We start from the raw sequence: 27,883 nt of genomic DNA, 5'->3' as shown, positions 1-27,883 counted from the left end.
TACATCCAGATCCCACCCCATGGCATCATCGTCATCATCATCAAACTCCGCCGTGGAGAGTTGCGCCCATCCCCCGCCATGGCTGTGGAACAAGGGTCTCTTTGACCGCCCAGCCTCCATTGCCAATCACCAACAGGGCTGACCTCACTCCTCAGCGGGCACCTTGATGGTTTGCTGAAGAAGGTGTCTCGACGTGGCCATTGTGTCGCCTGTGCTACAGAAAAGCATCGCCTCGTGGGCACTATCGTGTAACTAGAGCTAATTAACTCCCATGCGAACCATGCTTCTATCCCATTTGTGCTCCCATACAGATAATTCATGATCTTCCACTTCTTCAATCGATGAGGCTCGGTGGGGTCGAATGCTTGAATCTGTCTGACCCCACGGTGCCTTGCAGGGGTCTTTTTACTGCCGATCAACAAATCACGGGAATTTTTTCCAAGACAGCCTTGCCCACCCACCACCATCACCACCACCACCACCATCCAAAGGCTGAGACAACCTTGATAGACACTCTTCAGCGGTGTGGCCACCTCTTCAACCACAACACCACCATGTCAAAAGTAACCTTTGCCATCGTCGCCGGCGCCGGCGCAGCAGTCGGAGCAGCAGCCACAGCCGCCCTCTTCAACAAGTCCTCCTCCTCCTCCCCCGAAGGCCCCAGGGCCCCTTCTTCTCCCTCCCCCGCCGCCGCCGCTCCCGGTGCCAAACCCCCATCCAAACCCCCCTCCGGCCCCTCCCCCGTCAACCCCTCGGGCCTCTTCGACTACGGCTTCCCCGGCCCCACCTCCGACCTCGCCTCCCGCACCTCCTTCATCTCCTCCTACGACCGCCGCACCCGCAACCCCCACTGGGTAGCAGAGCACATAACCCCCCAATCCCTCTCCCTCAAATCCGGCGACCGCAAAAACTCGCAATTCCTCGAAGACCCCTCCATCCCCGAAAAATTCCGCGCCAAACTCAAAGACTATTTCCGCTCCGGCTACGACCGCGGCCACCAAGTCCCCGCCGCGGACTGCAAGTGGTCCCAGTCCGCCATGGACGAGACGTTTTACCTCAGCAACATGTGCCCCCAGGTCGGGGAGGGGTTCAACAGGGATTACTGGGCGCATTTTGAGGATTTCTGTCGGAGGCTAACAAGCAAGTATCCCAGTGTGAGGGTGGTGACGGGGCCGTTGTATCTGCCAAGAAAAGAGGAGGACGGGAAGTGGTACGTCAAGTACGAGGTGGTGGGCAGCCCGGCGCCGAACGTGGCGGTGCCGACGCATTTTTACAAGGTTATCTTTGCCGAGGAGAAGGACTCGAAAGATGGGCCGGTGGCGGTGGGGGCGTTTGTGCTGCCCAATGCGGTTATTTCTAATAGCAAACCTCTTCAAGAGTTCGAGGTCCCGTTGGAGGTGGTGGAGAGGGCGTCGGGGTTGGAGTTTGCGGACAAGTTGGATGTGAGGAGGAGGAAGAGGCTTTGTGCCGAGACGAGCTGTAGTGTGATTGTCAAGGAGTATGCGCAGAGGCAGAAGGCTTTTGAGAAGAAATAAAGGGGGGAAGGAAGGGGGTTGTGTATATATAATCTGCTGTAGGTAAATATGGAGAAAAATAATAATCAACATGTGGTAACTGCCTTTCGGGGTGCTGTGTGTAGGGTGCTGTGTGTAGGGTGCTGTGTGTAGGGTGCTGTGTGTAGGGTCTGCCCATAATGCGGCCCCGTCACGTAAGCTCATGTTTGCTTATTTTCCATGCAACAGTTTAACTGCCTGGGAGATGAAGCGCCCCTACCTTATCTATGAGGCAGTTCGTGAGCTGGTATACACTACAAAAAACATACAAACTACGGGCCCGCCAAGAGAAAATCAAAGGAAAGATAACCTTAGGTTCTGTAGCTGTGTATAAAATCCAAGCGTCAATCAGATCAGGAACAGCTGACACAGTTTACGGGAGAAAACACTAGCCATCTCAAGCTGATGGACATTCTTTCAAATTGAAAATGCGCTAGATAGTTTGTTTTCCTCTGCTAGACCTCACTTCTTCTCTGTTCAAATGTCGGGCTTTGCAACTTGGCCCGTTGCCGTTACACTTGCAAGATACTAGTATCATGAGCATCGACGACTAGAAGGCGGATAACAAGTGTATCCCTACATGACCCCTAAATTCCCTTGAATCTTGCGTTGGTTGAACATCCCGCGCACGTAAAATACTTCTATTCTTCAGGAATTCACCAGCCGTAGTTGGCTTGTGTCGGTGGATTAAGGTATGGAACATCAGCGGTGTAATGACCCTGACTGAGGCGCACGTAGGCTGGACTGGAGGGGCGAATGTGTTGGTCGCAGTTGAACTGGATATATTGGGAGCAACTTGGAGCGGGAATCGGAATGGTATTCAGGTGGGTAAGCCTATATATTGCAGTGTTTATTGGGTTGCCAATCGCAATGATAGTTGGAGTGGCAGCTGGAGCGGTAGTCCAAGTGGTAGTCTGAATAGCAGTGGGAGTGGTGGTTGAAGCGTCAGTTCCGATGGAAGTCGGAGTCTTGACAGCAAGCTTGTCGATCGAGTCTTTGCGATCCCTGGCGCGCTGTTCCAGTCTCTCTGGCCCAAGAGTCAGAGATACGCCCTTTCCATGGCTAATGGAGACTGATGACGAAGTCGGTGTCGTGATGGTCAGAGTAAGGTGTGAGGGTGTCATTGAAAGCTGAATGTTTGTTCCAAGGGTTTCATCCTCAGTGTCAATAGGAGTGATGGAGATGGAAGGGGCAGCCGAGGGGGGAACTGAGATAGATCGTATAGGTGTAAAAGGGTTGCCCTCAGCTCTTGCTTTCTTCAGCTCGTTTTCCAGGCTCTGAACCCTAGTTTTCTGCTTATGTAGCCGTCTCACAGCTTCCTCGAAAAACTCAATGAAGTACCTCCACGATGAGTAACCCCTTTCTTTGTCTTCAACGGTGCTCTTGTCACAGACGGCAGTCTCGTAGTATGCCTGCCAAGCGTCGTGTTCCCATTCATAGAAGTATTCAGTGGTCGGGTGGATGTCAACGAGGTCGGAAGGCTTGAATTTTGGTGGGGATTTCTTGGGCCATTTTGGCCGGGACTGTTGGTTGGGAGACAAGGACCATGAGGGATTGCAGAGAAGCGAAGTTCTTGACGAGCGATATTGTATGTAGTTTTGCGGGAGAAAAGAGGCTCATCAACCTCGCGCCCAAGAGCAAAAACTCTAAATTTCTGAACTCTGTTTCTCGGTTCCGAAGCAGCCATCGACGTATACTGCTGCCCTCGGAGATTCCAGGACAGGGACCGGAACCTACCATCTTCAGATTACAGCTTGCTCATCCGTAGCATTGTGACACGGGTCAGCATGGGTTAATTCGCTTGACATGTTCTGCTATTGAGGTCGATCCCCGCTTGATGTATTCTGCTTGTGACTGGTTTTGACGTGACTGACTTTGACTGAACCTGTTGACTCCAGGAAATAACTCCTCTCACCCTTCGCAATACATAAGATATCTTCCTCCCAAACTCTTCATTCCAATATTCTTCTACTTGGCACTTCTATCTTTAGGAATTCGACTACCATATGACGACAGCAATGCTAACAGAAGCCCACCTCCCCCCTTCTTACTATTACACCACTCACCCCTCCGGCGCTGTCCTCACAACAACAACCAAACGGTTAAACCTTAACATCGGCGGTCTCAGCGACGAAGAGGCCGCCGCAGCCCTCTGACAATGGGCGGCCTACTGGCACCAGCTTGCCTTGATCGCAACCGAATGGCTCGAAGTCGCGGAAGCCGCCACCTAAGACCACTGCCACCACCAGTAACCCCCACCCCCAACCCGGAGGAGCGAAGAAAAAGAAGGGAGAGAACAAGTCAAACGTATATTCTGTCGCGCAATTCAACGGCTTAACACTCTATCTCCCTCCAAAAGAGATGACAGCGTGGAAAAGTCTTATCAAGCGGCGGCACAAGACGCGCGAGGACGCACCTGTTGGGAGCACTGGGGGAGAAGGGTCCTCAACTGGATCTAAGAAGTAGGGTCTGAGGCAGTGGTGGTTGAGCAAGTTGTTGTTGTACACACAAATATCAATACATGAGTCAACCATCGTTCACAATCACAGAGAAACAAACACCAGCCAACATCGCCCGCTTCGTGAGTATTCTCGGCCCAGGTGAGTGATCTCCATCATCCCAATGAATATCTACCTTTGTCATCTCAATCCCCTTCTCCCAATGTTTCCCATCATACCAACCCCTATCAACCCCAGCACCCGCAACTCACATATCAACACAGGACCAGTCCAAGTAGCGCCATCCCACTAGGTACAACAATGTCCATCCCCAATAGAAACCCCTCCGAAGACGATACTCGCACAGCGACTGAATTCATCGAAACATCCAGGTCGCTCCTGCGTCGCCTAGTTTCCCCGAAGGAAGGCGACAAGACCCGTCACAAGGGGGATGCCCTGTTCTTCCACGCCAACCAGTATGAAGTGATCCACAGACTGCTCCTCAACAAATTTGGCAAAGTGGAATATTGGAAGGAGAGGGTGAAGAAACTGGAGAATCTTGGTCACCGATAATGCTAGTAGAGGTGGAGGGAGTGGAGGAACAGGAGAGTGCGCAGGAACTAAATAAACCGTGCTCGAGCGGTGCATCCGGGATCATTGTCCTAGATGGCCCCTCGACTTCTTGAAACATGACCCAGAACATAGATACCGTGGCTGAGCAGCAGATACGAATCGGAGACCTGGAGAGGCAGGTCGAGGAGTTAAAGCGGAGGGTTGAGGAAAATAATATGCAGCGTACTGCGTGCGACTGGCTGGATTTGTGACTAGGGGTTGACTAGCTGGAGTGAAGGTTACTTTAGGTAGACAGTCTTCAGGGAGAGAATGGTCAGCAGCAACTCTCCGTCACAATCCAGTCACACCCATAGCCATAGCAACCATAAGAGACATCTCAAATATTGTATCCACACTCTTTCGCTTTCCCCCCATTCAAAGCCTTCCAAAACAAGAGGGATGACTCTCCGGCCATTTACCTTACCCTGTATTCACCATTTCTCTCAGATCTCCGTGAAAGAACCTCTTTCACTATTGCCACTGTGTATCTATCTACCTGTCCCATCCCGATCCTCCATCAGCAATATTTCCTCCTCCCAATTTCCCACGCACTAACAACTCCACTGCCACTCAACACTACCCCTACGCTACCAAACCCAGTGCCAGCAACACTCCCGTCTCCATCAATCCCCATCAAAGAAATCCAACTCTCAGACACCACCCAACTTCACGAAGATGTGATACGAACTTCCCAGCAGAATGGATTCCATGCACCATATCGTCAACCCCAATCTTCGTTACCTGATGGATAATCCTCCTCCAAATGGCGAGAATACTCTCAAGTGGCATTGGAGAGAAAGTTACGACGACGAGAATCCTCCCCTCGACGATGAATGGAAAATAAGATGGTGTAGACGAGGTCAAGTTCCTCAGGTCATGGGCTTACTACTGGCACGACTTCTCCAAGGAAGCTTTCGCCCGGCTCGCCAAGCTGGGAACCAGGAACAAGGAAATCGAATCACCCGAGACGAGACTGAGGCGGTTGCACCACGGGTGCATAGGTTCCAGAATCGCAATTCATGGCATCTTCACCCCGACTGAAGACAGCGGCCAACAGACTACCATCGACGCGCTGGTGAAACGTGTCGGGGATCTTGAGGGCATCTGCACTAAAAACACCATGGCCGATCAACAAAAAGCCATCGGCGCCCTGGTGAAGCGGATTTGGTCCGAGGACAGCAGGTTGATAACCTCCACGACACCAACCTCCAACCTGCCCTCACCAAGCAACAGAAAATCATCAGGGGCCTAGAGGAACGCCTGGAAGATCTCGAGGACGAAACCACCAGCCAGACCGTAGCCGAGCAACAAACAGACATCGGGGAACTGAAGGAACGTCTGGAATACCTCGAGGTTAACAGCACCAGCAACACTCTAGCTGCTAAACAACAGACAGCAATCGACACCCTCGCTAAAAGGGTTGAGCAGCTCGAGACGTTCATCAAGAAGTTCTCTGCCTTTGCCTCTGCGGCATCTACTATTGAGCTAGCAGTCACTGCTGGGGACGCGGATGCCCGCTGAGCTAGAGTATCGCTCATAACCGGTGAAAGGTACCAGGAAGCTAGGAAACCGCCGGACAAACACTGCGCACATCGAGAAAGATCTGGGAAGGAACAGTCAGAAGTTTGCCTCACAGTCATAGCCGCATCAGCACCCATAGTTGAACGAGCCATCACAAAGATATACCTACCTTACCTTAATCATCCCCGAAACCTCCAAAAACAAAGCGATACTTGACCAACAGCCCTTCTCACTCTTTCTCTCAGAGTCCCGTGAAAGACACATATCTCACCGTTCCCACTACATATCCACCACCAGCAACATCCTTTTACCAACAATTCCTGCCTTACTTCCCACCCACCAGTAACTCCCCAGCTCTCAACCCGCCCAAGTCCACCATCACCACCACCCTTTTCCGTCTCCATCAACCACCATCAAAACAAGACAAAGCCAAAACTCCCAGCTCACAAAAATGTCATCCCACCGCCCCCTCCCACGTCTCCCCCCGCACCATCGACAGCCTCCTAGAGCAACTAAACAGCAACAAATAGCACAAGAACCTCCTCCGGATACAAAAAGCAAAAATCCTCGATACCCAACACCGCTTCCGCAATGATACCGACGAGGCCGTGTTCTTCAAGCAACGGGCCCGCTACTGGCACGAATTCGCCCAGATCACCGCCGTTCCGACTCGCCAAAGTGGAAGCATGGGGGAAGATACTGAGGGATTCACACCACGGGTGCCAACAGACAACCACCATCAGCGCCTCAACAAAACGAGTTGAACATCTCGAGGCGTTCATCAAAGAAGAAACATCCACCACTGAGCCACCACCACACTGACGCCCCATGAAAAAGCCGTTGCCCCCAAATGTTCCACCTGATTGAAAACACACCGCCGACGATCGGAATATCCCAAGGCGAAAAAAGAAAGCCCAGACAGACAGGGAAGCAGACATATCAAGTTGGCGGATCATACCTAGCTAGCTAGCATCATCACCCATAGTCGCAGGAAATATCAAAAATATTATATTCACACCTCTCTTATCTCCTCCCATAACCCCCAAAAACAAAAAGCAATGTCACCACCAACTATGTACTCCCCCACCTCCTCCCACTCCTCTTCTCTCCTCACTTCATCCCCTCAAAACTCCAGACACCATCGCGAATAACAAACCAGTCCAAATGATTATCAACTCCTTTCCTCCCTCTTTCCCCCCATTCCCTATCATCCATCCGATGTGCTTCCCTCCCAAAGTTATACCCCCACCTAAAAAAAATAAAATTTAAAAAAAAAAAACAAGAAACGAAAATCGCAAACTCTGTGTGTTTAAAAATAAAAGAAAGCAAAAAAAAAACCTAACGGTTATAGCAACTAGAAATGTAATTCTTGAAAGAGACAAGACCAAACGAGAAAGAAGAAAGTGATAAAAGAAAAGACAAAAACTAACCGGGGAATCGATCAAAAACGCATAAGTAAAAAAGAACCGAAAAAAAAAAGAAAAAAAAAAAAAGAGCCGCTGGTCACAAGCCCAAGCCAAGAAGAAAGCCTCCTCCCTCACCCATCAATATCATACACCCCCATCACTTACTTCCTCCTAGCAGAGCTCCTAACCCCCTTCCTAAACTTACTCACATCCGCCCTCTTCCTCCTCCCGCTCGGCGTTCCCGCCTCCACCTTCAACCCCCCACTCCCCTTGCCAACATCAACCGGACTAGCGGTAATAGTATTCTCATCATCCACATCAAACTCCAAGTCTCTCAACGCCTCCTCGTCCATATCCGTCAACTCTTCACTCAGACTTCGCACCGCTTCCCTCCCGGCCCACTGCTTCTCCACCGCTGACGTCCCCTTCAGCTCAAACTCTTCAAGGTACCACGGAATACCACCGTCAGAAAGGACATTATGGTGTCCTTGTTGTTGGTTGATGCCGAAGGAGCCGTTTGACTGCGGTGGACTCAGTGGACCAGAGTGATTTTGTGGTTGCGGGTTGGAGGCAGGATTGTAGCCGGCAAGGGAGGGTGGTGAGTTTGATTCCTTGGGGATGCCGTTGGTAAGTATCTGCGGGATGTCGGTCCGTTGAGTGTCGTTGTTTTCTTCTGCTGTGACGGAATGGGCAGAGGACAAGGCACCGTTTGTTTCGGCGTCGTGCTCGTCCGATTTGACCTCTATGCTTCCATCGCCAATGTGCTCGGTGCCTTCCATGGGATCGTCTGGATCCCCGTCGGCATCGACATCTTCGTCTAACTGATCAGCGACGATAATTTGGCCTTCCACAGGTGCGTCCGCTATGTCGACATCTTGTGAAATACCAGGGGCCAGGCTGCCGTCTCCTGACACCATGATAGTAGCTGCCGGACCGGGCTGTCTCAGCTCAGTGCTAGCCTCGATTATGGCCTCGAGTTCCGCCTGCAGACCCTCGAGAGGCTTCTTACATATTTCCGCCTCTGCCTGCAAGGCGGATTCGAGAAGTGGCTGGAGTGACTTGAGCATTCGCTTTCCTATCCTTCTCCGGTCTTTGACATCTGCATTGCCGCCGTTCTTGACTGGAGACGCATCGATGCCGATGCCGCGAGATTCTGCGGTTGCCGGCACGGCTGGCGGATCGTTGATGCCTGCGTTGATGGCTTGGCACAAATCGGTGGCAAAATGTAATGTGGTGGTGTAAAACCGCTGGTCCAGTTTGTCTTGCAACTCTCTAAAGCCCGACTTGAAGATGTTCTTGTCAAGTCTATGATGTGTCAGTAGGTGGCCAACAATAAGGCGGCACGCATAACTTACAGGAAAGCCTTGTCAAGCACCGGTTGGAGCTTCTTGTAGACTGGGAAATAGCAACTGTCGACAAAGTCCTGCTCCAACTCGGCCGCTTCCAGCTTTGAGGCTTCACGCTGGACAATTGCATCAGACAACTCCTTGAGCTGTTCCAGGTCTTTGACGAGGCTGCCGCAAAACTCGATCCTTCTGGCCAGTCTTGTCTTCCCAGACGGACCCATGGCGGCAAAGTTGCGCCGTGTCAACTCCATTGACGAGAACGTCTCCATTTGAAGCTGCAGCCGTTTGAGTAAGGCGGCTCCACGCCTGGCCTCACGCTTGAGGGTCCAGTAGCGACATGTTTCGGCGACATAGTCTTTGCGCTTCCGTATCGGGAAGCGAGAGAGTGAGCTCTCCACCGTGTCAAACACAGCTTGGGGGATAATGGGTGCACCCGACGGCAGCTTCCAGATATTCTTGGCCGGCTGTCCCTTTTTCTTATCTCCGAGAACAGTATTCATTTTGGCGCCTGTCAACTGGGACTCGTCAGGGGGGTGCTCAGTTATGGCATGGCGGTGGGTAGCGGCTAACTGAAGGGCCGACGCTTGACTATTGGCCCAAATGCGCCCCTTCATGGTCCGCTTGTAGAAGCGCTTCGCATCTTTTGTCGCTTCAGCGACCGCATTCTCCTTTGCATAGTCCTGGGGACAGTGCTTGTCGCAATACGCCTTCAGCGGCATGCTGTCCAGCACAGCGAGAGCGCCCTGGCTGTTCTTCATCTTGAGAAACAACCTGCAGCGCCGGGCGCAGGTGACATGGAAGGCCTGGTAACAGTTTTTGTTAGAACACTGGATGCAGGCTCCCATGCGCTGACTGCAGATATAGCACGTCAACTTCCACCGCGTCTTGGGCACTTTTTCGACCTCCATCACCGGCTCCATGAAGGTGTGGTTCCCCAAAGACACCTCGGGGATCCACATGGCGCATAGCAGATGTGCCCATTTGGACGAGTTGGTCTGCTTGAAAGCCCCGTCGGTATTGGGGCAGAAAATGCATGTCTAAAAGAAATCAAAGTCAGCATCATCATTCGACACCTACCCGACAAAACTCGGCGAAAAGACGTACCGGAATACCACGACCAATCAACTGGCACTTCCTGCACAACCATTGCCCCTCGGGAATAAACGGCACACCATAGCATTCTTGGTGAACCGCCAAATCGCAACCGTCGCAAAACACGATCGCGTTGGTGTTCTCGCAGTCACCGTCGTCGCAGATGGCACATTTGCTGTCCTGCTCTTCTCCAGCTTGCGGCTCGCCATTAACTGCAGCCGCAGAGCTGGATCTCGGTCTGTGAGTCTGTGGCGGCTTCGGGTTGGGCTTCGGTATCCTCTTCTCGAGCGCATGCCACTCCTTTTCAATTTTGGTTATTGTGATCTCAAAGATCTCACGAGTTATTGGATCCAGTTCGGTCGCCTTTCGCCGACTGTTCAGATCCTCAAGCCACATATCATCTTGCTCGTCCATATCGTACTCCACACGCCCAACCACGCCGGCCGTGTGCTGGACTGGATCGCCTGCCGCCGAGACAACAGCGACCTGTTCCAGGTCCTCCTCAGTGTTGGCATCTATCGCCTTGATGAGCTTGCGGTCAGGCCGGATGAAGTTGTCGCTCTCCTGATAGCCCACATTCATCATCGACTTGTCGACATATCTCGCCTGGCCAAACGTCTTGCTCTCAAAAAGGGCGATACGGTCGATTTTTCGGTATGATGGCATCTTCAGATCCAGCCGCTCTTTCGCGTTCTGGCTGTGAATAGGCAGTACTTTGGGAACCTGGGGGGTTAACCCAAGATCCAGTGGTCGGGTGGCATATAAGGAGACCGAATCTCTTGTTGGCCTGGCAAGTCGACGCCTACTCGGGGTATCTGCTAGGCCGGAAAATGATGGCTTTCCTTGGCCATTAGGCGTGCCGTTTGCACCTGTGAAGACAAACGCGCCGTCCTTAGTAGGGGTACTTGCGCCATTCAGGAGGCTGGCAGTATCTAGCGCAACAGGTGTTGGGGGTACTGGTTTTGTGACTATGCCGTCTACTTCGTCGGCAGGAAGCACCGCAAAGGTGGCCTCGATGTCAAGATTTGGGTGGAACTCCTCCCATCCTCGCTCCTCTCTGGGCTTGTACCCCTCGCTCTGGACGACAGCGGCCGCCAGGGCTGTTGCTGAACTGTATTGCATATCGTCGAGTTCGTCTCGGTTCACGGCCGTTCGTATCCTCGTGCTTCGTTCTCTGCGCGGATAAACGGTAGGGGAGGGTTGCGCATCGGTCCGGGCTGAGGCTCGCTGTCTGGACACGGTAGTTGCTGGCCCTATATTTTCGGGTGGGACTTCGCCACCATCGTCGTCTAGATATCTCCCACCACCTCCCGGGCCCCCGGGGACATATTTACGCTTCTTCAAGGGGGGTTCTGTTGCCGGGAGGTCTTCTGGAAACTTCCTGACGCGAGACGCGCTGGTTGAGCCGGTGCCCTTGGGCCGCCCTCTGGGACGGCCCCTGGACTGACGTCTCGGCGTTGTTGGCCCTGACGCCATGGCAAAAGGTGAGCAAGGTGGTTATCGGGATAGAAAGTGAGGTAGAGGCTGCTCGGCGATGTCGTCGGCGGGATCAGCGCGTAGTTGTTGCTCGATGCGGGGTCGCTCGAACAGGGCGGGGTTTATTGGCTCGCATTGGTCATGTGTGAAAACCGTGTTCTTTGTCAACGCGGCGGTGTGCCTGCTGGCAGTTGGTGAGCTTATTTCGATGGTGGGTGATGCAAAGTGTCAACGAAACTCGACAAACATTCAGGGCATGTCGTCAAAACGCGTGGTGTAGCTCCACAAAATGATTAGGTAAGAGGAGCTTTTGACAGATGAGGCCCGTGCGTGACCAGGGTGTGGAACACTCAGATGCACGTGCTTTTGAAGATATCCAACTTAGATTCTAGCTTTGGTGTCAAACTCGTAATCACAAAGGTGGCGCGCAATCACTACGAGGTAGAGGAAATATGCACAAATGAAATCCACGTCTCATTCACGTCTTTTTGTAAGAGCAAGACCAGGGAAGCGCATGAGGTTCTAGAACTGCGTGGGGACGCTAGGCCAGTGAATATCACCACAACTGGAGCCCCGCTTGTTCGGTTCGCGACACAATGCTTCCCTCGTGCAGAAGGGTTTGAAAGAGCAGTCCAACGCGCAAAACAAGATCAAATGGGATCGGAAAGGGTCAATTGACTCTGTATATATTTCAATTGCTCTGCAAAACTGTCAGGTGACCCCCATTGGCCCCTCCTCTCCCCATCAGCCCCCTGAATCCATGTTGGTTCCCCTGATGCAGACTCGCCTTGTAGGGCTGAAAGCTGCAAAGCAGTTTCTATTTTGGAGTTCCCAATGACGTGGTCCGCTCCACTCTGCATCTTGAGCAGAGCACCTTTGCGACAGGCCAATGGTTTGGTTTCCTCTGCTCTGGGACTCCAGTCGAGATCGAACTTGCATAACTGCCATCCGGGGGGGTTGTTTTCAATTGCCATCATTGGTCCCAAGCTCTTGGGTCAACTTGAGATCCATCATCCCAATCTTGAACTTTTGATCTCCGGCCTCCGCATTTTGTTGCTTCTTCCTCTGCAATTTTCACCGACTGTGGTCATCTCCAAACATTGCCAACCGCTTGTTCTTTGGACGGTGCCCAACCTCCCTCTTGAAACCCGATGGCACTTCAATCTACATCAATAAAAAAACTTTTCGCACTCTGCCCATAGGGATTTGTGCCGACGAGGTGCTCTAGGTTCGTTGAATCAATCATGACAGCAATCATTCAGATTGACTTGTCCCGAATGGACTAATTGATCAGACAATTGAGTAAAGTGAAAAACAGTAGGTCTGCACAAAGTCACCCTTCGGCGGCATCATAGGTTTTGAAGATTGCGTTGCCCACAGGCTGCCATCCGTAGCCACAAACCACGCTCGCTTGTTATCAACAGCCTGTCAATATTGGAACGTCACACAGCATCCTAGGCTGCAGCAATGGCCAAGACCTACTCAAACGCATTTTCACAGACCGGTAGTCAGTATGGAAAGTTCCCTTGTTCCCAAGGACATTTTGACAGTCCCGTAAAAGATTGGTTAATCGAAAAGCCATACAAAACACCCTTCCCATAGCAGTCAAAGACCACGCACCTTACGTAGGTTTCATGAGAAAAGGCCACTTTTAGAGTCCTGAGACCAGCTACCTCCTCTTGGTTTGAATGATACATCGCAGAGCTTGCTCGAGAAGCCTCAGCTTTGCCGTGCAGTTCAACATCAAAAATTCCATAAACATCATTACAAAGAAGAAGCGCATCTCGGCATTGTGCCTCCCATCAACTCAACCTCCCCCCCCCCCCCCCAAAAAAAAAGAAATTCATCCTCCACGTGAAGAAAAGAAATTTACGAGATCGAGTATTGGTATGGTGTTGACATCGATGACTGTAACCCCAAAGCTATCTGATGCCAGTTATGGGGCTACTCATTACTCCTTCTTCCAACTGGACTTAGCTACCCCTTCCCGACCACCCCCTCCCCCTCCGCCCCTCCCTCCAGCTTCAACAACAGGCCCAATCCCCACCACCATCACCCCTATCCAGGCAGCAACCCCTCTACTTCCCTCCCGAGACAAGAACATTCGACCCATGTGACTCCCGTCGGCAGTAAACAGCTTTGGTCTCTTATTATGCCATGGCATTCGATTCCAGTTTGATGACTGAACCGGGCTGAAGTGGTCTTTTTTTTTTATATTTTTTTTTATATTTTTTTTTATATTTTTTTTTATATTTTTTTTGGTTATATTTTTCGGTTATATTTTTTTTGTTATTATTTTTTTGTTATTATTTTTTTGTTATATTTTTTTTGTTATATTTTTTTTGTTATAGTTTTTTTAAAAAAAATTGGTAGTAGCCGCCTCGCACCACAGAAAACACAGGAACAGCTCAACAATTAAAGATGTTCAGAATCGAGCACGAGATAGGCGCTCCTAGCGCGATCTCACCCGTATAACTCAGATAGCGTGTGTCATGCCAACCATGCCCTCATTCAGCGTGAGTTTGATTCCAGTTTATCGATAACAATACATGGCCAAATACAACAGAAGAGAGGACTGCGAGACAAGGAATCGAAGCCAGGAAAGACACCTATCCGGATGCTGATTTGGACCATGTTATTCTTCGAGACAGTGGTATATGGCTTGTGTTTTCCGTGTGTGAGGCCTGTGGTTTTGGTACCCATGTTGGCAATGTTTCGGGCATTGGTGACGGATGCGCTGTCCTAGCTATCAGGTACGTCCAAGGTAGGTAGATAATCTCCACCAAGCTAGCTGCGAAAGAGCTTGTGTATTACACGCGTGGTTTAACGTGACTATCAACATGTACCTTGCTTTGTGTCTACAGAAGGGATATACTCGAGGTGGGTGAATCGGATACCAGGAGATAGTTGAGCGAGGCTATGACCATTTGATCAGCGCTGTAATATGGCAAGACATATCGATGCTGAGAAATCCGGAATCGAAGTACACAATCAACCGACAGTTTGCAAGTAAATCAGTACTAATTCGAAAAGTTCTCAATTCAAATTCAAATCTACCACCCCCTATTCTTTCTGCCTTCTTTGTTGCAAAACTAGAGCCCAACCACCAGGGCTGCTCTCCTTGCTTCCCACAACACTCACTCTCTTAGCTGCCGATAACTGGACTGACTCTCTCTGCTCATCTTGAAAACCTCCTTCTAGACCTCGAAATCAAGAAAACCAACACAAAAACACCATCTTTTCCCTGACCACTCCATAAATATGCTTTGATCAAACAACTCAATAACTCAGCATGCAACTTTTACCACCTCCACTCTTGCAAAAAATGCCACTCTAGCAAGTGCAGCAACGAGACAAGAAATCGCACGCAACGACAACCACGAAGACCAAACGCATAAAGGGTCCAGAATATCATCAGAAAAACACCAGCCAGAAAAGAAGGAGCTGAAAGGTGAACATAAACAGAAACAACCACTCTGTCCCAGTCCACCCCCCGAACCTCCCCTTTCATCCCAGCGATATTCATATTTCATCTCATCCTTCTGTACTCTCTCTCTCTCTCTCTTCTCTCTATCTTTCATCTCCCAATTATAACCCCAACCTTTTGTACAAGAAACCCACAACACAAACAACGCCACCAAACCAACATCTATCCCTCTGAAAAAGAAAAGAAGAAAGATGTGTATATAACATATGTTCCAAAGGGCCAAGAAAGAAAGAGGGGTATATAAAGACATTCAAATCCCGCCTGGCAACGAACAAGTCATCACCAACAACAAAGATTGAACATCATCAACAAACAGAAAAAAGCAAAACATGAGAAGAAATGAAGAAAACTTTCTTGACCCGTTGGAACACATGTGTATATAACCACCCACTCCTCTTCCCCCTCTACTGACACCTCCTGTCCCACAATGTATTCTCTCTCCGTCTTTCCTCCAATGATGAATGATGATGAGAAGATGCTGAATGATGCCCGCCCCCGCATTGATGAGAAGAAAAACAAAGCCAAACCCGCAAACTCCCAACGCTATGCTCCTGACAAATGTTAAACACAAAAAACTTTGTATGAACAACGAATATAAAAAACCAAGCCAGCCTCTTTTTCAAGAGGTGGCAGGAAGAGAAAAGGTGGGGATGAAAGATGGTCGAGTAAGCTTTTCCCAGTCCACTGTCGTTGCTGTTGCTTGCTCATCGTCGTTCAATCACTCCAGTCATCGTTCGTCTCTAAAAAAAAAAAACCGAGCAAAATCCAACAGCACATAGCAACATGATCCATCATCAAGACATGAACACATGTTCATTTCCCCCCCTTTCCTTCCCTCCCATATAATGCCCATTCCATCTCCAATTCCCTCCTCTCTGTTTGTGCCATTATAAACTGGCGGGGTATCACAGAATGATGAAAATGATAAGAATTTTCGGCAATAATCTTCTTCTTCAGCCTAGCGTGCGACCGCTGTGGATCGCTTGCACGCTGGCAGCTCGAGGTGTGATTGAGTGGGGTGAGGCAGCGCCAAAGTCTGCCGGCTCGTGATAGTCTGGTGGAAGGCTGGTGGGGTAGCCGCCTTCCTCACTGAGCACGCTGAGATAACCACTCCCGACCTTGCCGCGGAGGGCCTCGATTTTTCTTCGATAGATCTCCCCACCAACGTCCCACTCCGTGTTGTTCTCGCCCGTATCATAGACAGGTGGAAGTTGCGGAATGACGCTGGTGTCGATTCTGGGGACCTCTGGCGCAAGGCCTTGGGGAACTGCAACGGTTTCCCCAAGGACGTTCGCCGTTGGCCGTTGTGTGTCTGGTGGTTGTGAGGTCCGGTAATTGGACTCTGGCTCGAGCACTGCCGTGGTCTTGATACTTGGCACGCGGGTCTGATTGTCGATTGGCTGGGCATGGGGTATAGGGGTATCATTGGTTGCCAGATCGACAATCCGCCGCTTGGGTGCTCTCCGGCGCCGGGTAGAGTTGGTGTTGACCTCGCTCGAAACAGTCTTGGGCTGAGGACGCTCTTTACGAAGGACAGCGGGCTCCTTGATGGGGGCATCATAAAGGATAGCCGGCTTGCTCACATCCACGGCAGGAATCTCCTCGGGTGGCGGCTTGACCACGGGAACAGCAGGAGGCAACGCTGCCCTCTCTACCAGATACCGCTTCTCCGAGTAACTAGGCCCGCTTCCATCGATGGTGATGTCCTCAGTATATCCGGGTGTTTGACGGAAGAGGTTGAAGATGGTGATGCGGTAGTCGCGATGAGTGCGTGTAAAGGGGTTGCCGTCCACATAGATCTCTCGGATCTCGGGAATTCCCGTCAAGCGAGCCAGTTCTGATGGGTCCGTCAGACGGTTGTCCCGCAAGTCTAACCTTTCCAGGGGAAAGAGCTTTTCGATTCCGGCAAGAGACTGCAAGCGGTTGGCTCGGAGGTTGAGGGCAGTGATGGCTGGGAGAGGGTTGCGGGTGAGTGAATGCAGCGAGTCGATCATGCAGTGGGCAAGGTTCAGGGCGCGCAGCGAGGTTAGCGTGGCGACACTGTCGGGGATCTGGGTAAAGAGGTTAGACGACAGGTCGAGGGAGTGCAGGCTGTTGGCCAGTGGTGCCAAACTGGCGGCGGGAATGTTGGTCAAAGAATTATCCGTCAGGCTCAAGTGCTTGAGGAAGCGCCACTTGGAGGCTGGGAGGATGCCCATGGAAAGGAGGTTGGAAGCGCTTCCACGGCCGTTGTGCCACGAGTCCGAGAGACTTGACTGAGAGCTTCCAGAACCAGATCGCCGGATCTTGTAAGAAGATCCGCGCACGTTGGAAGAGCCGTTTCTGGAACTATGAGGCCGACGGGGAGAGTGACTCCGTGGCCGAGTATCCCTTGCTGGTGGTGACTTGAGCTCATCACTGTCAATCCTGACGATCGAAGGCCTCCTGCTGTCGGTGGGAGTCCGGCCCTCTTGGTCTGTCCCAAGTTCACTACTTAGAGAGCCGACAGGAAGATCGTTTGCCGATTTCCGGGCATCAGGGGAACCAGGGGCAGAGGTGGACTTTGGCAAGTCCATGTGCGACACCGTCGGACTTCTCCGAGGGCTGTTCACAGCTCCTGGCCAGGTTGACTGTGTGGTGGGTGATGCTTGGCTCTTGGATGTGCGGCGCCTGCGCTTGTCCATGTCGTCCAAGACAATATCGATCAGGATATCTGCTGGGTCCTCAATGCTGGCACGCTTGAGCGTGAGCGAACGAAGCTGTTCTGAGAGCTTATCCCAACCAAAGAATTGCCTAAAATCGATATCGCTCACCTCCAGTGCCTGGACGTTTTTGAAGACGTACAGAGGCACTGCTGAGTCAAAGGGAAACTCCTCGTAGCCCCTGATGAGACGAGCGCGCCAATCTGGAGCGAGTCTCAGGCAGGGAATCTTGGTAAAGGCGGAGTAGAGGTATTTCAAGTCATTTTGGATCGCCGCCTTTTGCCTTTCTGTTCGAGCGGCGGAAATACCCGATCCGATTCCGAAGCTGGCCCAAAGAGCGGACATGCCTGACATAACGCTCCGAAGACTGGAAACCGAGTGAATGGAGCCGACATCGGAGCCGCGACTCTTGGAACGCTGAGATTGCCCGAGGAAGGAGACATAGTTTCCCGAAGCCGTTGTATCATGCAGATTCTCCAGGCGAATTTTCATGGGCCCGACAGGTATGCTAAGCTCTTCGAATCGGGAGAGCAAATAAAAGAGGTGATGTGGGGTGAGGGCGAGCTTTGCTGATTTTACGCTGTGCGAGGTGAGGTTCAGCGAGCCCAGAGAAAAGGCGGCTGCCAGTGTGCTCGAGGTTGAGGCTGACGTAGCAGGCCGTTCCGGTATTGATGGGGACGTCGGTGCGTTCACAGGGGAAACCGACGAGACACTTTGTGAGGATCCATGGCGAGGTGTCTGCCGCCGAAACTGAAGCGCATTCGCGAGCGCCTTCTCGTGTGTTCGCACAAACGTTGCGAGTTGCTGTTCAGACAAGACAGTTAGCTTGGTTGATGGCGGTGGCAGCAGCAAAGACACCAAACATACCTTGACAAAAAACTCCCCGTCTTCCGAGTCCATTGTGTCGGCTAGTAAGAATGCATGGGGTTATGATGGTGACGATCAAAGGAGCGGATGACTGCACGTCTGGAGCGGGGCGAGGAGGATATCGTTCAAAAACGCTTATCGGATGCCTGCCTGCGATGCAATTATTTTAAACCCTGGCGAAGCTGGGTGGAATTTCTGATGTGGCAAGGGTGGAACAGCAGCCTGCCGAAGTGTCATATGTTAGTCGGTCGATTCGTCACCTCGCACAGATGTGCTGTGTGTTCGGTGAGGAAGTGAGTCTGTGTTTTCCCCCAGCGGAACGTTGGGCAAAGTGTGGAAAAGCAACGAGGTCGGCCAGCCTGTCAGCGAACAATAATAAGGCGGTTCTATCGAGGTACACGGGACGGTCCAGAGACAGTTTCGAGATCGCAATCCGGGTGAAGCCGTCGGTGTTTAAAGACAAGTTGGGCGTAGCACAACGGTCGTTCAAGCTGGCTGACAAGTGGTCAAAAACTAGGTATTGTCTAATCGGTCGGTTGCGGGGAGGGCAGCGGCTGTGCGGCGCGTAATATAAGGTAGGGTGGTTTGCTGGGACAGGACTCCGGGACCCCAACCCGCTTTGTGGTCATGCTCTGGTCGATATATGGCCGATGGGGTTTCAAAACCAAAGACCCGTTTCAAGGCGAATGTTGGTGCATTGCCGGTGTTGACAAGACAAATAAATCTTGATTTTTGTATTTGATATCGCGAGGCAACAGGCAAACAGCCATTTGTGGTTGTTGTGTGTTTCGAGGACTGCGAATGCTGATAACGGTGGTTCGGTGTTGGGCGGTACCAAAGAGGGCGGCTCAGCACGTACCCGTTCCCGGGCACGGCGATATGGCGAGGAATGAACCACAGATCACGCGCAAGCAAGCAGGAGGGGGCGGAGGAGCTGAGAAACCAGTCACCGGATATCGATCCAAAATTCGAGGGGCGGAGGGAGGTGTGTCGGTCTCTCTGGGCGATAGCCGGGGCGGAGGAGTGTGCAGGACGCGGTCGCTCGATAGTTCGCTGGCAGGCTGGACGCAAAACACGGCCAAGGAAAATACAAATGTGAGATATTCAACTTACCGGGAATGGTGGTGGCCGGCGGGAGACCAGACTGTTCGGACCCAATCCGGGGGGGCTCTCGGATTTCTGTCGAAAAAGGCGGCCGGCGGAACGGGTGCCCAAGCAAGCGACAGAGTGAAGTCGAACGCGGGTGCGGGGAAGGGTTGAGTTGGGTAGGTGTGGTGTGGTTCGGTCTGGTGTGCGAGGTGAAGCCGAGTGGAGCCCTTCTGTATTATGTATGGCGAGATAGGTATTAGGGTGAGGGGTTGGGCTGAGGTGAGGTGAGGTGAAGAGTTTTCGACCGACAACAACAACAACAACAACGGCGACGACGTCTTTCTGCTGCTTCTTCCTATCCAGATATCCCGGCGCTACCACCTGCAGGAAAAAAGAGAGAGAGGGAAAAGAAGGGGTCCTCTTGGTGGTGAGGGGGGCAGATAGCGAAATTAAAATACCAATCCAACCACGAGCTGCACCTTGCACGGGGGCACTCCAGATTGGCGGCACTGAAAAAGCAGCGCTACTGCAGAGATGGTGGCGCCTAGTGGTATCGGTGACATGCCTGTCCAGGACTGCCCTCCACTCCTAGGGTCTGCCTGCTGAGGTGCTTCCAAGCCTTGGTTCTTCTCTCTCCTCTCACCAGCTTCGCACTGTGGTTGTGGTCACCCCAGCAAACCGTTTTTTGGTTTTTCTCCATCCGACATCAGGGTCCTGAGTCCCGTCCTGGGTCTTGGGGGTCTTGGGTCTGTCTTGATCACCGGCCGAGTTGTCGGTCGGGTCGAATCCACCAGAGACTCTGGAGATCAATCACCATCTCTTGCGGGTCGAGTGTTTCGCAGCCCGTCTGTCCGATCACTGTGCCTCTCTGATGTACACACTCTCACACTCTCACACTCTCACACTCTTACACACCACTCACCGTCATTTCGCTTTGACTGTTTCCTTGACGACCGCCGGCACCTACCAGACCACCACCACTGCTACCTACCACACTCGGGGCGTCCAAGTCCAACCTACCTATCTATCTACACTAGAAGGCCCCCTGCTGCTCCGTTATTATCTGTCCGACGATATGATATTGAGAAGAATTATGCTATGCTGTCCCATAATCTATGGTTAGTTCAAGACATGCAGCAATGGAATTTCATCAAAGTGCAGCTGGACCTCTCCCTGCCGTCATCTGAACCCAGCCAAGTGCTGGCTGCATCACTGGATTCTCGAGCCAATGGCCGGCATCATGACCATATGCGGGCTTGCAGCGCTTCGGCAGGATGATGCATGTCTCAAGGCTGGTGAGCACTCACAACCTCTGGATGATGCAGCCACTTCAGCGCCCGGCTTGAAGCGCAGCTGCGGCGCTCACGTCGATACGAAAAAAAGGCTGCCTCTGTGAAGCGGTGTAGTATGTTGTGCTGTGGTGGCATAGTGTAAGGTCGTTTGTGGTGGGTGAGAGGTGAGCATTCGCGTTCATCAGCGGCGATATCATATCGGTTGGAGTTTGATATTGATATTGATATCCGGAACGGCGCCGATGAGCGGACGGAACTTCTCGTCAGACATTGATCACAGTACCCAGCACTGTACGGAACTGATTTGGAGCTGAGCAAAGGCTTGGCTGCACGGCAGATCAACAAATCAACCGCCCAAAGGGACTTGCACCATGACTTTTTGTGGCCTGGTGATCTTTCCCATCATGATCCCATTCTGATCACCCGAACTTCCGTGTAGCCGACACATGCTGATGCTCAAACATCTTCTAGAAATCTTTTTTTTGGGGGGGGTGCTGTCCTCGACATCCACAAGCATCACAAGCATCAATGCTGTTTCCCCAGCCCTGGCGCTTTGTTTACTTGCACTCGAACGATGGCCGCTAAAAAGCTCCGGGCCCCGGTAATTAGGTCCTTATGCGTTGCCCCGACTGGCTATAGCACCCAAATTACAGGCCAGCCTAAACATGTCGTCAGATCTTCCGTGCGCACTTATCTCAACCCGCCGCATCTGTGCGGTCTTGGAATTCTAGGATGCTATGTAGCCCAAGATGATATCTCAAGTATAGGGTTGTATACTTACGTGTCGCTGACCTCGAGCAAAGCTTCTCCCGCTCACAACATCCGGAGGGCAATGCGGATTGCCCGATGTTGCCCAGAGCCAAGCCCTGTCGACAAGGTCATCCCATGAACCCTAACATCCAGGGTTCAACGTCAGTCGCCATTCACCTCACGGGCCCCGGCACGCCCACACACTCCCAACGACCTCCCTCTTTAAACACAAGGGCCTTGGCATACCGCCGTGATGCCATCCTTCCAGCATCCCATTGCTTGGATCAAGACGGGATGCCTTTTACCAACCGCTTCAGCCGGAGAAAAAAAAGAAGAGAACGACATTCGAAACATTGTCGTGGAGCCCTGACGTTACTCGATCACGCATGTCTATGACATGTCCGAGTTGGAGATCGATACGGCATTCAACTACCACGACGACTCCATCCTCAACTATCAAGCCAGCGCAGCACTTACACGTTTGTTGACGGGGCGGAATTATGTCATACTCCGCAGCAACCGCAACGCTCTCTCGTTGGTGATTGGGAAGGGTGGCTGAGTGGCATGTCATCCTGCTTCGCGGCTAACCCAACCCTGCAGCAGACAGCGTTGCTTTATCTATCTGCTATGCTCCCCCCACATTCAGAACACTTTACAGCGCTTGTGTGGACACATGGAAGCAACGCTAGGAATGGCTCTTGTCTGGAGAGGAAACCGGGTTGTACGAAAGGGATGGAGAAAGATCTCAGTCGAACACCCTCTTCTTTCTGGTTTGTTCGTTTTTCCCCTCCTCAGCTCGGTGTTGCATAGCCCACAATGCACATTCCTTCCAATGACCTAGAGATACGCCGGCCTGTCAAAGTCTGGCCCGGGAACGTGCATCTCGTGCGACCAACCGGTGGTGTATCGCCAGAAGGTGAGATCTTGCGGGATGGTGCGGGACATTCCGGGAGCGATGTACTATCGAAGATTGCCGCCGGCGGGGTTGATGTTCAGAAACCCAAGTCCCTCCTTATGGAACAAAAGGCTCTGCCTCACGCCAGCATCCTGCGGTCTCACCGCCTCTGAGTCTCGAGTTCCATGTCGAGCAGGATAGGGTTTGTTATGACTGGTTGGTTGAGCTTGAAATACCTCCGAGTGGTCGGCATGGTGCAGGAGTTGCCGGTTCAGGTAGCAAGCCCCTCCTTCAGAGACCAACATCACCACCATCCAAGATGTCTGTTTCTGAGATGCAGATCGGGTCCAGAGGTGTCATAGACCCAAGACAGATATTATCTCTCGATAACCCAACGGAGAAATCAAAGAGAACATCTTCGGCTCAAGACACCAAAGCTCAGCTGGATATGCCCGTCAGCGCCGAAGATCGTTGCTATCCCATGCAGGAGTCTCGCAAGATCATCTTGATCGACTCATTTTCCATCCTCCTCTTTTCCCAGCCCCTCTCTTCTGAACCAGTCGATGAATTTCTTGCAAAAGAGATGCCAAGAATGCACCCACCCATCATCCATCCATCCATCCATCCACCAAACCCACAACCATCGTTTTGAAGCCTTGCAGGTCTCATGCCGTGCCATTCATTTCACTTCTTCTCCCACTTACCTTACCACCAACTCCACACCACCCACCATCTAACATCCTGCTTCCCGTCATGAACAATGCGACATGGGCGGGTGGAAAGTGGGAGTTGTGTCTATGTGGAGTTTTGTGCATTACCCCGCCCTATCCTATCGCGTCCCGACGGCTTCGACCGTTGAGGAATGGAAAAAATGATGCCCTACAAACAGCAGTTGACCTTGTTCAACATCTCGATTATGACGTAGAGAACATCTGATGTTTTGAAGCCAGGTGATGCGGTTCGACATATCCCGGTGTAGACTGCCGTTTGTTCCGATCATGGATGGGGCATTTTACCACCACACCATCTGAAGGGGATCATGACACCTGAGAGAAAGCGCGGGGTTTTTTGTATCACGAGGGTAGAGGGAGGGGCAGTCGCCTATGGCGGTTGGGAATGGGAATGTGTGCGTTTGGTTTCAAGGGTATAAGAAGCCTTGATATAACCCTGGTACACTATTTGGGGACAGGGGGTGAGCAAAGGTGAGAGGGCTCGGTGTATCCCGATTGGGAAAGCCTAGGTAGTGTATTGACGCCAGACCTCTACGCTGCATCCTGTTAAATACGGTATAACGTAGTCAATTACGTTAATTCTGATGTTATACGAGGGAGAATTCCTAAAGAGTACGGCAAAGCCGGACATAGTAGTTTAAGTCTTACAATTCAAGTGATAATTTTTTTAATAGTAGATTAAAATAATCAATTTAATATACCCTTAACTAACGCTTTATCTAAAACTTCTAAATATTTTTATTTTTAATTTAAATTTCTTGATAGTTTTAATATTCTTTAAAGTCTATTATTTTTATAATATTTCTATGATTTTTATTTAATAGTATTTATTACTTTCCTAATGTTTTTATTATTATTATATACAAACTTATATTTTTTAAATTATACTTTTTATTTTACTTTTTATAATAATATTAAATTTAAATCGTAACATTTTTCTGATTAACTTTTTGGGCATTTTTAATATCAAATTTTTTTTAAAAATCTAATAAATTTACTAACTAATATATCAGTAATAATTATGAATAATAAGATTTTATATTATAAATTAAATTATTCAAATATGATTATATCTTGTTATAATTAATTTCCATGAGGCTTATGTTACAGTGAGTTACTACTGTAATACTCTATAGTAGCAGCCTTAGCAAAAGCGTTATATACTGTAAAAGTATTTTATAAAATACCTACTTGATATTTACTCGGCACCTACTACGTGCCCTCCTGGCATTTACCTGGTACCTACCTAGTATCCACCTAGTATCTATTTAGTACTACATAAAATATTTACTTAGTGGAGTAATTTACTGCAAAGCTCTATATCTGCCGCTATAGTAGACTGAAATAGCTTAAATATAAAATTTAAGCTATTTAAAGCCCTATAAATGCCTAGTATAATTTGTGAGCTAACTGACTTATAATAACCTATACTCTCAGTAAGCCGGTAGCCAAATTTGCTCTATTTTGTATAGCTGTGGGTATATTTTTAGTGAAATATAGTTAAATCTTAGTTTGTGAAGCTGAACTTTAGTTTATTTGCTTGTTGTAGTGTGTGAAGCTCTATAAGGCCGTCGGGAAGTATATAATAGAAGTACAAGCTTCACTATAGGGTTATAAGTTAGTATATAGTAAATAAACTATTTTAAATATAGAAGGTTATTTTCTATAATTTTGTTGCTCAGCGCTGTAAGGCGCTGTAACTGTACATTTTAGTAGTGAGCTATAAGTATCAGATATTGAGTCTTCTGCTGTCGCGAGCACTGTAAATGCGTGTCTATATAGAGCCCACAAGCATATATAGAGCATAATCTTTACTACTTTTAATTGTTATTAAAAATTAAATCAATAGTTTTTTTTAGGTTTAATTATTAAATACTTTATTAAGCAACTTATTAATAATAATATAGTTACAATTGCTTTAAAAAAAACTACTTTATAGTAATAATTTAACTATAAATTATTAAATATAGTAAAAGGTAATTAATTGTGTCAATTCTAATATTATGTAAAGGAGAGTTCCTAAGTGGTACTGTGAAGCTAGACCTGGTAGCTCAGGTTTTACTGTCAAGGTGATAATTTTGCTAATAGTGGGTCAGGATGACCAAATTTGACACATCCCCCAGAAAATGTGTACTTTTTCAGAGTGTAAGCGAATGTTGAAGGGAACCAAAGTTGGGTCAAAACCCCCACACGGAGAGCCGAATGGGACGGTGAAGGGGGGAATAGTGTGTGTGGTTCGCTTCCATCCTGACACACGGACCACAAGGGAATCAGATATTCCACACCACCACCACCACCACGAGGTCTGACATTCTCGCTTCCATCCTGTGTCCATCAGGTATGTGCTTTGTTAGCTCCTCAAGAAAGAAAACGGCACATTAGACGCGCACGCGCCCGCGCGGGGTAAATGGGATTGGCAAAGAAATGATACGCCAATTCCTACCTACCCACCTCTTGTCTTCCCTTCACCGCTCCTCTTGGTTGCAAATCTTTTTCCATGTGGTTATATGCCGGCGGCGCTTCGACAAGAAAAGGAGGGGTAAATGCACACACAGGCAGCACAAAACATGGGATTTTTTGGTCTTGGTAAGTAGCTAGGGACCAGCAAGACGGCCGGAGGTATTGCACCATAAGGTACCTTACCTACCTTGACTACTGCAGAGAATGTCTTTCCCCGAGGGGACTATCTATTTGTGAGGTTGTAGCGCAGTAGCTTCATGTTTCGTTTCCTTTCGCGAAGGAAGGGAGGGATCGTTTGACCCCTCACTTGTTCTTTTTGAGGGTATCGATATGTGGTGGGAGAACAGATCAAATAGCGGTCTGAGAACATCCTATCCTACCCTACCCTGCCTGCCGGTGCTGAAGAGAAAGAAGTTTTTGCCATGGGCTTGCAGTTGGTTCTTGCCGTAGCCGGGGGGTTACACTACATGATATCTCCTTGGTCTTTTTTCCTTCGAATCCCTCTGTACATTAACACCGACGAGAATCTTGCCTTTTTTGGGGGCTGGTTTTCATGGAGGGGTAAGGTAAGATCCCTTTTTTTTTTTGCCTGCCTTCCCCCTCATCAGCAGGGGCTGGGGGTTAAAGTGCTTGCATGAGGGATTGTGTATCAGTAAGTAACATCAACTCAGAGGCATGATTATGTGCATACACATGTATGTACGGTGCTTGAAGATTTTTTTTCTTTATCTCATATCATCTTGTTTGCGCGGTTGAGCTCGAGGTTGGTTGTTTCTCACCGCTTAGGTCTTCGCTGGAATATTTTTCATACCCTTCGCAACGCCACCTCGGAGGAAGGATGAAAAGGATGGGCGCACAGCATACACACTTTCAAAAGGAGGGGGAAGATCTGGAGGGGATGGACGGGATGGATGAGGAGTGGGAGAGAATGATTGCCTCCGTCTCCCCGGCTGGATACTAGGAATCACAACCTGGACCGGAGCATGGGGGATATTGCCGAAATCGGGGTCGGAGAACTCGGGAGACACGGGATAGATGTAGATTGATTGACCTGTGGGTAGCTGCTGTGATGGGGATGATCGTGGACCCTGAGGTGATCATGGGGGCGGGTTTGGGGGCGGGGAAAAGGGCTAAGGTAGGTAGGTATGTTACGCAGATATTGGGAGCTGCATGTGTGGATGGACTGGGTTGGCGGTATGCATGAGTGAGAAACGGTGAGGAAGGAGGCTGCGGCGCGGGCTGTTTGAGCTATCGTGGGTAAGGTAGGTCAAGAAGAAGATTAAGGTGAGTCTTTGCAAGTATGTCTTGGTTCAACGTGGTCTGGTTGTTGGAGGCCCTGGCCTGGACCGCATCTGTCAGAGCTGAGCGGTTAGAATGATGTGCTGTTCACAGGGTCTGTATTGTACAACTATTAGCCGAAACATGTCTGGGTTGAAGGGTTTGGTGGTTGACGCCTTCATGTTGGGTAAGGTAAGACGTTGCCTGCTGCCTTCTGCCATCTGAACTCATGACTGCGGGATGACAGTTGTGCGCTAAGTCTCCTCTGAATATTGGATATTCACTGGGTCGTCGAGTCGGGGATACTGTCACTGCATAGCTGGTTTGGTGCGGTGGAAGCGGTGACCACATGGAGCATATGTCGCCCATTGCGCCGTGTATTTGTGGCCTCGTTGTCCGTTGTTGGACATAGGGCACATGGCTCACTGCACATGATGTCAGCTGGTCAAGGAGAGGATTGACATCTTGTAATCAGCGGTGTCGGTCATCTAGTTGTTCAACATGAGCCCCTGAATATCTGCCGCTGCATAGATTGCCCCTTTTCTCGAGCAAGCTGGCTATTTGTGTACGTGGGCTGCAGACATATGTAGTTGACCCGGATTGCGGCGACTGTGCCATTGATGAAGTTACACCTGCTAATATGAACCTCGTTGCTCTCCGTTAGAAAGAGGCGATGGCTCAAATGATGAGTTGGTAGACTGATTGTCGATCTCCATGAAATTTAAAGTGATAAGCTTACAGCTGTAAGAGAAACGACAATGACAGCCGGTCCCGGTACACTAAAAACTATCCTGTTGCGCGAGCATAAGGACACCAACGACGCCAACCGCTTGACCGACGTTAGCTTCTCGAGGCGAGAGCTTATCACTCGCTCCTGCCTCACCACAACCCCCCGCCCCTTCACCAACC

At 50.3% G+C, this 27,883-nt stretch overlaps 3 protein-coding genes across 3 annotated transcripts, besides 1 other annotated feature; 1 reads left to right on the top strand and 2 right to left on the bottom strand.

Moving 5' to 3' along the window:
- Positions 1-341: 341 nt before the first annotated feature.
- On the top strand, positions 342-1,535 carry PODANS_7_9550 (uncharacterized protein; the record flags this gene model as incomplete). The annotated part of the gene is made up of 1 exon (XM_001908289.1): positions 342-1,535. The coding sequence occupies one exon, from the start codon at positions 342-344 to the stop codon at positions 1,533-1,535; it is 1,194 nt and encodes a 397-aa protein (XP_001908324.1).
- Positions 1,536-7,691: 6,156 nt separating this feature from the next.
- PODANS_7_9540 (uncharacterized protein) lies at positions 7,692-11,444 on the bottom strand (the record flags this gene model as incomplete). Its single annotated transcript, XM_001908288.1, has 3 exons — positions 7,692-8,835; positions 8,886-9,913; positions 9,981-11,444. 3 exons carry the CDS (start codon positions 11,442-11,444, stop codon positions 7,692-7,694), a joined length of 3,636 nt encoding a protein of 1,211 aa, XP_001908323.1.
- Positions 11,445-13,819: 2,375 nt separating this feature from the next.
- Positions 13,820-13,961: a long terminal repeat (andinophryne).
- Positions 13,962-15,884: 1,923 nt separating this feature from the next.
- On the bottom strand, positions 15,885-18,512 carry PODANS_7_9530 (uncharacterized protein; the record flags this gene model as incomplete). Its single annotated transcript, XM_001908287.1, has 1 exon — positions 15,885-18,512. The coding sequence occupies one exon, from the start codon at positions 18,510-18,512 to the stop codon at positions 15,885-15,887; it is 2,628 nt and encodes an 875-aa protein (XP_001908322.1).
- Positions 18,513-27,883: the final 9,371 nt, after the last annotated feature.

This window comes from Podospora anserina, chromosome 7, assembly GCF_000226545.1.
Source record: "Podospora anserina S mat+ genomic DNA chromosome 7, supercontig 1".
Classification (NCBI taxonomy): domain Eukaryota; kingdom Fungi; phylum Ascomycota; class Sordariomycetes; order Sordariales; family Podosporaceae; genus Podospora; species Podospora anserina.
The sequence above is the reverse complement of the archived record's forward strand: the minus strand, read 5'-3'. Positions and strand labels throughout refer to the sequence as shown.